Source organism: Mustela erminea, chromosome 2 (genome assembly GCF_009829155.1).
Source record: "Mustela erminea isolate mMusErm1 chromosome 2, mMusErm1.Pri, whole genome shotgun sequence".
Classification (NCBI taxonomy): domain Eukaryota; kingdom Metazoa; phylum Chordata; class Mammalia; order Carnivora; family Mustelidae; genus Mustela; species Mustela erminea.
This window is the reverse complement of record NC_045615.1, coordinates 15,261,962-15,274,222: the sequence shown is the minus strand read 5'-3', so window position 1 is coordinate 15,274,222 and position 12,261 is coordinate 15,261,962. Positions and strand designations below refer to the sequence as shown.

The 12,261-nt window shown below is 42.4% G+C and overlaps 1 protein-coding gene across 8 annotated transcripts in view; it reads right to left on the bottom strand.

Moving 5' to 3' along the window:
* The window catches only part of FBXO16 (F-box protein 16), a 52,095-nt gene extending 40,904 nt beyond the window's left edge, over window positions 1-11,191 (bottom strand). For all 8 annotated transcript variants that reach the window (XR_004283128.1, XR_004283129.1, XR_004283130.1 and 5 more), the window contains exons 1-2: window positions 11,103-11,191; window positions 6,324-6,459 (exon numbers count right to left, since the gene is read on the bottom strand). Coding sequence is in view for 4 of the 8 variants with exons in the window: in XM_032332309.1 (XP_032188200.1) it covers window positions 6,324-6,422 (99 nt within the window). In the remaining 4 variants the exon portion in view is untranslated. The remainder of the gene's footprint in view (window positions 1-6,323; window positions 6,460-11,102) is intronic.
* Window positions 11,192-12,261: the final 1,070 nt, after the last annotated feature.

Sequence of the window (12,261 nt, the reverse complement as noted above, 5' to 3'; positions counted from 1 at the left end):
CTGCTAAGCAGAGAGCCCGATGCGGGGCTCGATACCAGGACCCCAAGATCATGACCTGAGCTGAAGGCAGAGGCTATAACCCACTGAGCCACCCAGGCGCCCCCAAAGTCGTAGCATTTTAGAGCTAAAAGGAACCCCTAAGATCTTTTGAATTTCCTTATTTTAGAGAGGACAAGCAGAGGCCCAAAGGCTTACATTTATGAATTTTTAAAAATCACCGGTTCCAAGCTGTCTGTTCAGCTCAACTCTTTACTGGTTCCTCACTAGAAAACTATGGTCTTCCTCATCCTGACATCCAGCCCTACATTTGCAATAACTGTTGGGGGAAGGAAAAAATATTAAGTCCTAAGATCATAACCTCTTTTCAAAAGGAGGATGAGATGACCATCATGGTGCCCAGTGACAATATGGGGCATTGGAAACAAAGGGGCATTGACTTGGAAGGGGAAGGATAGTTAGTGAGAAGGTAGCAGGAAAGGAATGGGGTGGGAAGTGGGAGTGTACTCAGGCTAAAACAGTGAGGTTTTGTTTTTGTTTTTGTTTTTGTTTTTGTTGTTGTTGTTGTTTTTAGAGGGTCGGGAGGGACAGAAGCAGAGGGAGAGAGAGAGAATCTGAACCAGGCTCTACACCCAGTGCAGAGCCCAACTCAGGACTCGATCTCACAGACCTGAGACCATGACTGAGCCGAAATCAAGAGTCGAATGCTTAACTGTCCCTAAAGCAATAGTCTTTGGAGGGCCAATAACCAAGTCGAAGGAGGTCCAAGCAAATCCAGTTCTTACAAAGGCATCTAGACCCAGGTAGAGACCAATGGGAGAAAGGAAAACCACTAGACAAGCTCAGATCTGGGTCTGACTCTACTCTTGCAAGAAAGAGAATTTGGGACACATTATTCATCAGTGCCTCGGGTTTGGAGCAAGTCTTCATTTCAAAGACTTGCAATCAGGTTTGGCATCTTAAAGAGCTGGAAAACAAAGTATTGATTTAAAACAGAAATATTAAAATGGGTCTGCTTTCCTCGCAGAGCACTGCAGTTTGTTTATATCACAGTTTACTTGGAGCCTGCTGTTAAGTCAAAATCCTACGGTTGTTATTTTAGTCTGTTGACAGCGCAGCTACATATTTCACCATGTGACGTCATTACAGTGTAGGAGTGAGACATTTAGGGGCTCCAAAATTATGATTGGTTAATGGCAACAAGGTGCTTTTTCTCAGAACACCTTTTAACATGTACTGTACTACGTCTCAAAAAAGAAATGTTGGTTACTTTCAATTAAAGCACTGGATGGCAGGGGCACCTGCTTCTCCCTCTGCCTCTGTCTGCTCCTCCCCCAGCTTATGCTCACTCTCTCTCTGACAAATAAATAAAATCTTAAAAAAAAAATTAAAACATTAGATGGCTAGGTGGCAAAGAAATGCCCACTTTTAAAACACTCTTCCTCTCAAAATTTGAAATGCTCAAGTTATTTTGAAATCTGTTATATTTGCCCCTGCTGATCATGCTGTCTTTGAAGGCATCTGAATTTGAATTCAATCTCTCTGCTTTTTTTTTTTTAAGATTTTATTTATTTATTTGACAGAGATCACAAGCAGGCAGAGAAGCAGGTGGGGGCGGGGGTGGAGGAAGCAGGCTCCCTGCTGAGCAGAGAACCTGATGCAGGGCTCGATCCCAGGACCCCGAGACCATGACCTGAGCTGAAGGCAGAAGCTTTAACCCACTGAGCCACCCAGGCACCCCTCAATCTCTCTGCATTAAGTCTGCTGTGAAGTTCAGTTCCTGTACCCCGATGAGCACTGAGTGTTGTATGGAGGTGTTGAATCACGACATTGTACACCTGAAACTAATAAGATACTGTATGTTAACTAACTAGAATTTAAGTAAAAAAAATTTTTTTTTAAATCCTGTGACCCTTTTTAAGACTGAAATAGTTACACATTTTACATCTTACTACATAATCAAAGACAGACAAAAATAAAACAAATATAAAAACAACAAGGACCTCAAAATTACACTGATCATTGGTGACACATGCCCTATTTAGAAGTATAGAAAAATCCTTACAATTATTGTATGGACACCTTCTGCCAAGCTGTGTCTGTGGTGTCTATTTTTAATACCCTTTATACAGTCAGAATGTTAGATCTGGAAACAACCTCTGAGGTAATCTCATCCAACTCACTTATTTTATAAGGAGGATGGTAAAGCCCAGATAAAGTAGGTGACTTACTCAAGTCAGACAGGGAAGTATCAGTGATCTGGAACCAGAATTTTCAATTCCCAGAGTTATTGTTTTCTCTTTACTTTTATTTACATAATTTTGAGATTATTTTCAAATTTGGAATTTTAGAAATTTTATTATACTATGTATAGTAAAAAATGAAAGCTTTCTTCCTACAGGACCACCTCCCCTGGAAACCATTATTAATAGTTTGGGATTGGGGCACCTAGCTGGCTCAATCACAGGAACAAGTGATTCTTGATCTTGGGGTTGTAAGTTCAAGCTTCACACTGGGTATAGAGATTACTTTAAAAAAAATAGTTTGGTATACCTGGATACAAATTTAATATGGGTCTATATATTTTTCTACATATACATATGTGTATATATACATGCACAAATTTTAAAAAATAATTTTAGTACAAACTGGAACTTAACTAAACCACAAAATAACTCCTTGATAAAAAAATAACAGCTAGGAACACCTGGGTGGCTTAGTTGGTTAAACGTCCAACTCCTGACCTCAGCTCAGGTCATGATCTTGGGGTTGTGGAATCATGCCCTGGGTGGGGCTCCTTGCTCAGCAGGGAGTCTGTTTAAGATTCTCTCTGTCCCTCTCTCTCTGCATCCCCTTCAAACAAATAAAGCTTTTTTTAAAAATGAGAGGTCTAGGGGGAACCTGTGTGGCTCAGTGGGTTAAGGCTCTGCTCAGCAGGGAGCCTGCTTCCCCCCTCTCTCTCTGCCTTCTGCTCTGCCTACTTCTTATCTCTCTCTCTGTCAAATAAATAAATAAAATCTTTAAAAATAAAAGAGAGGTCTATGGGATGCTTGGGTAGCTCAGTTGGTTGAGCATCTGCCTTTGGCTCAGGTCATCATCCCAGAGTCCTGGGATTGAGCCCTGCCTTCATCAGGCTCCCTGCTCGACGGGGAGCCTGCTTCTCCCTCTTCCTCTGCTGCTCCCCCTGCTTGTGCTCTCTGTCAAATAAATAAATAAAATCTTAAAAAAAAAAAATTAAAAAATAAAAATGAGAGGTCTAAAGAACAAAATAAATATTATCTCTAGAAATTATCATTTTGAGACAAAAGCTATTAAAAATTCAAGAGAAGATGAGGGCTGTGATTCACTGCCCGGGGTTTATTCACCCACCTGTTGGGAGTGCTGTTGGCTCTCAGCCATGAACTTGAGAGCTCTGCTTTGGGGCAGGTAGTCCCTACTAGATGGTCAGTGTAGAAGTATATTTTTAATTATTTATTTATTTATTTATTTAAGCAGCCTTTACACCCAACGTGGGGCTCAAACATACAACCGAGAGTCAGATGTTCCACCAACTATGCCAGCCAGGCGCCCCACCGTGGAACTATAAAGGCTGGTGGCTACAGGGCCAGGCCTCAAACATGTGGCCTTTGTCCCTTCCCCTCTACATCTCCCCTCACCCACCTCCCCTCCTTTCCCTTCCCTTCTCTGGTGCTGGTCCAGAGAGCCCTCCACAGTCGAAGCCCTACATGCCAATCTCAAAGTCTACTTCTCTAGTAAACCAACCTGCAACAGGCAATCAGGCAATTAAGGCTTTTATCAATGGGGCGCCTGTGTGGCTCAATTGGTTAAGCAGCTGTCTTTGGCCCAGGTCCTGATCGCAGGGTCCTGGGATGAAGCCCTCCCCGACCTTGCTCAGCAAGAGCCTGCTTCTCCCTCTCCCTCTGCCTCCCCTCTCCCCCTGCTTATTCTTTCTCTGTCACATAAAAGAATAACATATGAAAAAAAAAAAAAAAGATACTTTCTCCCTGGCTGCTAAATTGATCTAGACTCCTCTAAAATCTCTGAAATCAAGGCATCCAACAAATACGTATTTCAATTCAAGTCACTTTTTCACGTATATGTAAAGCCTTCACGATTCTAGGAGAAAACAGATTTCAAAACTAAACACCGAAGTTTTTTTGGGGGGGGGGAAGCAGAGAAGCCGTTATATAAACTGTTGGAGTGCCAAGAACGTTTACGAACAGGTGCTCAGTAAGCAGTGGCTGAGCTGAATATAAAGGGCTTTCCATAGACTTGCTTGTGTTCAGGGCCAGATGAAGGCCGGATTTCGGTCTCTCATTCTCTGTCTTTCCTTTTGTTTCTCCTGATCTCTCCTCTTATTCTATGCCTCATTCTTCTTTCCTCACTTCTTTTATCTTTTTCCTTTTCAGTCTCTCTCCCTTTTATTTCTCCCTACTCCGATCACTACACTGGCTGCTCTCTCTCTCGCCGGATTGCTCGCGTTTCACATCAGAGGAGTAGAACAGGAAAGTACTGAACAGGAGGGGTCAGACTGATGCTCATGTTTTCCCAGGGTAGTTAGCATATCTGTTCAGTGTAGAGGCAAAGGGTCAAACCCAGACTCAGGAAGGAGGGATGTAGGGACAGGAAGGGGAGCGTCCGTGAAGGAGGTCCCAGGGAGGATGGCTGAACTTTGACTCCATCTTTTGTGTCTCAGGAACTATGCCAGACACTGGAAATACAGAGAGAAAAGGCACAATCGCAACTCTTAACACATTACAGCTGACTGGGAAAGTGGATAAACAGTGATGAGAGCAAAGAGAAGCAAACAGGAGGAGGCTTTCCAGAGAAAACGACATTCAAGTTGCTCATAGGGGAGGCAACAAGGGGAGCGAAGGAGTGGAGGTGTGAGAGGGCCTGGCTCATCTGGAGGCTACTTTGTTGGTCTGGGCCTAGGATAGGAGGAGGCAGGGGCAGGGCTTGGAACTGACAGGCTGGCTGAGGTTGACTTAAGAAAAGCCCCCAGTGCTACATGTAGGGGTTTGGAATCTTCTCTTTGGAGCAGGGCCTATTACCAGTTTCACACAAAAGGATGACCTTGGTATTTTATTTTAGCTTTTAATTCTATTTATTTATCTTGTTTTAGTTTGGTATTTTAGGAAAATCACTCTGGGACCAGAATAGAAGATGGATTGGTCGGGAGAGAGGCGATGAAACCTGTTAGGGGTTACAGCAGTGCATCGGGCAAAGGGTGAGGGTGATGAGGATGTGAATCAACAATGGGAAGCTGAAGGCAAAGGGATGAATGAAGGAGAGGGGCCCAGATGAAGAGGAAGACTTCTAGAACTTGAAAATGAATTGTATGTGGAAGTGAGGGGGTGCTGGTAGACATATCTCCCTGGGCCTCCATCTCACACTCCTAAATGTCTTGGAATACCAAGAGGGCCAGCTCTCCATTGCTCTTTCCTTGGGCCATTTCTCCAAGGTACATTTGGAGCAAGGCAACCTTGAGTAATGAGGTACTATCTCCCTCGGGGACCAAGGGCAGACTGTTACTGCTTACTATAAAAGCAAAGGACTCCCTGGGCTCACTGTTCCTCAGTTGTCATGCAAACCCATGGTGTGTGTAGTATTTTTCCATGCCTTCTGGAGCACTCCTGTGGGACAAGGTGGGCGAAGAGAACCAATGCCAACATGTTGCTCCTGCCACTTGCTGCACTGTGAGTAACAAAGATTTTTGTCTCTGACCCAAGAACCTTGTGTTTTCCTATAAAATGGTAGTGTCTTCTATGCCATAAGTAATGGGCTAAGTTATTAGTTTGTAAATTGGGAGAAACCAACCCAGAGCTGGCAGGGAGGAGGATGATTTCTGGCTTGAGTGACTTGGTGTAAAGTGATGCCTTTTACCAGGAGGAGGAACTGGTGTGTAGGAGCAAGAAAATGAGGTCAGTCTTATTGATGTTGATTGTTTTTTACTGACAATTAGGTGTGGTCCTTATAAAGGGATTGATAATAGGAGCTCACTGATCTGTTGGTAAATTCTGCCCCCCAACTGAAGCAGGAATAGAAATCCCCAGAGGCTGGCCAATGACACCCCAGCATGATACTCGGCTTTCCACCTCTGCAATCCTCTGGTGTATTATTCTATGAGTGCTTCCCCAGAAAGCAGGTAGGAAATAAACTTCTTAGGAGAAGTTGAGTAACATGAGTCATCAGTTGAGACTTATTCATTTTATTTGGTTAAATGTGCAGCATTATTCAGTAACTGCAATTCTAACAAGAAAATCTTTTTCTGGGAACTCCTCACAGACTAACCTCACAGATATAAAATAGCTCTGGTCACTTACCCGGTCATTCAAAAGCTGATGGTTTAGAGGTGTCCAGGTACTCATCTTTGTCTGCATTTTGGGGGCATCTGTACTTTTTGGAGGTGCAAATGCCATCATGAAATAACAGAATATTCTTCCATAAGAAAAACCATACCTATCAGAAGAAAAGAAACATAGGATCTTCAGAATACTAAAAATACTAAGACCATACCATCTTTTAGTACACTGAGAGAGAGAACTGGGGAGGGAGAAGAACATGTACTGGGAACATTTTATAGGTCAGGCACTTTATTGGAATGCTTAATTAAAGCTCATAACAATCTGGGAAGGTGGTGGGTTTTAGCTCATTTTATAGATGAAGAAAATGAGGCTCACTGATGTTACACACCCTGCCTAAGTTTATACAGACAGACAGTAGATTGTGGAACTAGAAATCAGATCAGGTCTGTTTAAATTATTCTAGCTACGAACATACCCACCTGGCCAGAAAGAAGTATTTATTTATTTATTTATTTTAAAACTACTAAATCCTCTGCCATTATCTTAAACAAAGACAGATACTGAAGTCAATTGATTCTTCTCAAGCAACTCTCCTTTTTTTTTTTTTTTTAAAGATTTTATTTATTTATTTGACAGAGAGAAATCACAAGTAGATGGAGAGGCAGGCAGAGAGAGAGAGAGAGGGAAGCAGGCTCCCTTCCGAGCAGAGAGCCCGATGTGGGACTTGATCCCAGGACCCTGAGATCATGACCTGAGCTGAAGGCAGCAGCTTAACCCACTGAGCCACCCAGGCGCCCCGAAAGAAGTATTTAATTTATAAAATCATAGTGCAATATAAATCACTCCATCCTGGTCCCTTGTCTTTCTTCCTTCCCTCTCTGTGATACCTAAGTAACAAGGGTTCTAGCTTGATACCATATTTAAGAAGTAGAATGGTGTAGTGGACAAATCTGAGCCTTTAGAGATGGATATATTTGGGCTTACTGGGGGAAAGGTGCTCTTTTAAGGCACCCAGTCTAGGTCTTTGTTTATTTGATTAAAACACTTAAATTTCCATGAAGAATTACTTGCCCCTTATTGTTTAGAATCTGCTGGGTTGGTTAATCAAGGTCATCTCTCCTTCCCCAGCCAAGACCTGGTCATGAGGCCAAGCTATACAAGTGGGACTGACGCTGGCTCCTCCTAACTTGACAGCTGAGGTGGTTGTTAACAATAGCATCAGTGCCCTGTTAAGTTGCTCCTGCTGCCTTACCCCTCGGAAGCCCCTTATCCTTTCTTGCCATTTTTGGTAAGCTATCTGATTATCCTTGCAATGAATTTCTTCTTTCTGCTTATTTACTTACATTGTAAATATTATATTTGCTTACATTAAAAAAATACAAAACTTTTTACTTTATACAGGTTTGATCCTGGCTCTAATACTTACTAGCTGTATAACATTTTGCAACTTATTCAGTCTATCTGAGCTTTTGATCTATCTACATCTACCTTCAACCACTGTTTCAAGGATTGTAGAAAATGGGTCCAACAGAGTGCCTGACAGATGGGCAGTCTCACTAACTACGAACTTTCCTGCAACCTTTCTTAGAATTTGACAGAGTGCCTCAAAACCCGTCAGAGGGGGATGACCGAGTGGCTCAGTCAGTTGGGCAACTGCCTTAGGCTCAGGTCATGATCTCAGGGTCCTGGGATCAAGGCCCACATCAGGCTCACTGCTCCGTGGGGAGTCTGTTTCTCCTTCTCCCTCTACCCCTCTCTCCACTCATGCTCTCTGTCTGTCTCTCTCTCTCAAATAAATAAATAAAATCCTAAAAAACAAAAACAAAAACAAAAACAAAACAAAACTATTGGAGGGCCATAGCAAAAAAAATTTTTTTTAAGATTTTATTTATTTATTTGACAGGGAGAGATAGTGAGAGAGGGAACACAAGCAGGGGCAGTAGGAGAGGGAGAAGCAGGCTTCCCATAGAGCAGGGAGCCCGACTCGGGGCTCGAACCCAGGACCCTGGGATCATGACCGGAGCTGGAGGCAAATGCCTAATGACTGAGCCACCTGGGCACCCCAATAGTTTCAATATTATATCCTCAGAGTTTCTACTTGCTACTGCCTTCCTTCCTCTCTAAAGGTGGGTTTCATATTAAAGCCATGGCTTGCCTCCCTGATCTATGGGCTCCAAAAATTACTATACAGCAGCAAAGACTGGCAATTAAAAAAGAAAACATTACTTTTTGGCTGATATGGGATTCCCCCAAAAGCTAGGTCTGAAATCTCTGAGGCTCTCCTTTAACAGGTAATATTCTCTCTCAGGTTTGAGTTATAGCTGAAGATAAAGCCAATGTTTGAAAACTACAGGGGCATCATTACCCAATTGCTTCTTGGCAGTTGCCTACTGCCACCAAACCACTGGTATAAAGAGGACTCACATCAGCACTCACATTCTTCCCAACCGCTAACCTAATTACCTGAGTCACACATGGTTAGCCAAATTGCAAAATGTACAAGAAATTATTTCATTACAGTATTATTAATTGGCAGCTATAAAAGTATGTGTGAGTGGGCAAATTATAGATACAAAGTGTGGTCTCTAAGCCTAGATCTGCTCAGTTAAAAATCACATTTTTTTTTGTTTTGTATTGTTATTTATGTTTGATTTTTCTTCTCTTTAAACCAGTTGTTGTTTTTAATTTTTTTTTTAAGGACCATAAAACTCTTAAAAAACATGATGAAAGCTATGAATCCCTTCCCTAGAAAAATGCTCATGAACATAAAATTTTGCTCACCCCAGGTGAAAAACTCCTCCTGTAAGCTGAGAACTTTCCAGTTTGTGGAGGAAACAAGCTAGGCACAATTTCTGAATTAAGACAAAGTAGCTTCTCTTGGGCTTCCCTAAGGCCCAGCACTGGCTGTTTTCTTTTTGCCTGGTTCCTAACAGTTAAAAATTATTTGAACTAGCCTTTTTTTCAATCATCATGGTTTTTAGGACATACAGCCCTCTTGGTAATACAGTTCTGCTGAAGCATTCAAATGGGGTTGTCCTGCTCTTGCTTTGTCATTATCCCTTTGCGTTTTCTTCCCCTTCCTTCCACTCCAGAAGATGAGCAGTGTACATTCCTGTATCCACAATGTTCACGGCATTAACACTCATGACTATTACAAAGACAGACATTTTTATATAACATACAGAAGAAGTAACTGTCCCCACTCTGTCAGCAAGACAAAGCAAGTTGTCTTCCTCTCCTCCCACATCTAAGCTTCCTGTTGTTTTTGTGTGACCTCGTTCCACCTTAATGGCTGTCTTTGAATGTCGGTCCCTTAACTTTTCCTTGAAAGAATAGGAAGAAGGGGGGGGGGGGGCCTGGGTGGCTCAGTGGGTTAAGCCTCCGCCTTCAGGTCAGGTCATGATCTCAGGGATTGATCCTAGGATGGAGGCCCGCACCAGGCTATCTGCTCAGCAGGGAGCCTGCTTTCTCCCTCTCTCTCGACCTGCCTCTCTGCCTACTTGTGATCTCTGTCTGTCAAATAAATAAATAAAGCCTTAAGGGGCACCTGGGTGGCTCAGTGGGTTAAGCCGCTGCCTTCGGCTCAGGTCATGATCTCAGGGTCCTGGGATGGAGTCCCACATCGGGCTCTCTGCTCGGCAGGAAGCCTGCTTCCCTCTCTCTCTCTCTGCCTGCCTCTCCATCTACTTGTGATTTCTCTCTGTCAAATAAATAAATAGAATCTGAAAAAAATAATAATAAAGCCTTAAGAAAAATAAAAAAGACCAGTCAAAGGGCACCTGGGTGGCTCAGTAGGTTAAGCCTCTGCCTTCAGTTGATCCTAGGATCCTAGATCTCCTAGGATCCTAGGATGGATCCCATGTTGGACTCTCTGTTCAGTGGGGAGCCTGCTGCTTCTTCTCCCTCTGCCTGCCATTCCCCAGCCTGCTCTCTTTGTCTCTGTCAAATAAATAAATAAAATCTTAAAAAAAAAAAAAAGACCAGTTGATTATATCATTTTTCAGTTCAAAAACCTTCAGAGACTCTCTGATGGCTACAGCATAACCAGACTCCTTATCATGGAAGTCTATGTCCACTATGAATTTACCTCAATTTACCTTTTCAGCCTCATTCTCACCCCCCTCCCCATGCACTATCTACCCAGACACACTGAACTTTGGTACAAAACAATTAGTACAGAACTCTGATGCCTTTTTCCTCATGTGGTTTTCTTACATTGTTCACGTGAATCCTAATCCCAGTGCTACATAATTGGTGCTCAAATATTTGTCAAATCAACTGAGTGAATGAATACAATAGTGGAGAAGAAGCAGTTTAAAGATTAAAACTAATAGAAATGTAGGATAAAACTCAGAACATTATGACTTGAGCACTGGAATTAAACTCAGGATTATTGGATTTTTACTTGGAATTTACAGAGCAGAATAGGATTGAATTTCTCTGCCAACACACATTGTGCAATGCAGTATCATTAGCGAAGGAAATTAAATTATCAGGAAATTATTAGGAAATAAAGTACGGTTAGATTTAAATACGAATTCATCTTCTATCCAACTAGTTAGACACAAAGCAAAAACTACACTAACGACAACAGGTTAGTGTTTGATAGGCACAGAAATAATGAACTGTTCTTAATTTCCTAAGCATGAAGGCACCTGGCATTTTAACTGCAGTTGAAACGGAGCAAAATATTATCCCCAGGAGCACTAACAAGGTTTGTAAGAGGCCCATGAGGATCTCAGAGTGGAGATCTGAAAAGAGTCTCCATCCTTTTCATGCACTGCCCACAGCTCTCACCTCTTTCAGCTCACCTCCCTCTTCAAGCCTCAAGCGCTGGTGTTTCCATGGCAGCCTTTTCTTTGACTCTGTCCAGCCCCCGCCCTTCCTTCCAGTAATCCAATCACCACCTATAAATCCTTTCACTGGCATCCGGGGTCCTCTTAGGCAACAATGTGTGGTCTCTTGATTGGTCAAGAGATTCGGGAAGGCTGGCTCCAAAATTGGGCACACGGATAAAATTAAAAAGACCGAGCGCCAAGAGGGTGGGAAGGGCTGCAATCTCCCCATATAAAGCTGGGAGACTGATGTGTGCAATCCCGACACAAGCAGCATCGACAAGCACTCAAGACATATTAGTGTTCCAACTGAAGGCAACCTACTGAGCATGCCCAGTTATATTTCTCTGGTCATTCCAGGGCTTCGAAATGGAAACTCCACTTTTCCGGGTTTAAGGGTGGCCAACAGGTAAAAGAGGGTTGGAGGAAAAAGAACTCGCTGCTGGTTCCAAGAAAGAAGAGCACCTGCCACAGGAAGTGGAAGGACGTGGGAAAATTGCCCAACACACGGACTCACAAATGCTTCAGCATGAACTTCAACAGGAATTCAGGCTGACTGACAGATACACTAGGGAACCAGCAGATGGCATGGCTTAATAAGAATAACCCCAAAGTTGAAAAAATTTACGGTCCGGTCTAATTTAATTAAATTTCCTGAGCACCCACCATGTAACACAAGAACTAAAACACAAGAACACAAGAATGAAAAAGATCTTATGAGAAAGACTGGAAAATGCAACGTGTAAATAACCAAAATAAAGTCCACATTGATAACTTTTGTGATAGAACTATAAACACATGCTGGAGAACAACCAAAAATTCAAAATCCCAGACGGAGCTTCTTTGGTAAATATAAAGCAGTTTCTATGGATAGCAGGTAACAACAAGAAAGAGACAAAACAAAAAACCTACCAAACTCCCACCATCTTATGCTTCCTAAAATAGATAAAATATGCTCTCCTCCAACTTAAACAAATGTAAACCTATGCTTATATTGCTTTGTAGTTTTGAAATAGGCAGAGTTTGTGTATCTCCAACTTGAAAGAGAAGAGTGAAGCTCATAGAGATTGTTGCTTTCCTTGAGTTAACAAATAATCTGTAAGTGGCCAAACTGAAATTAG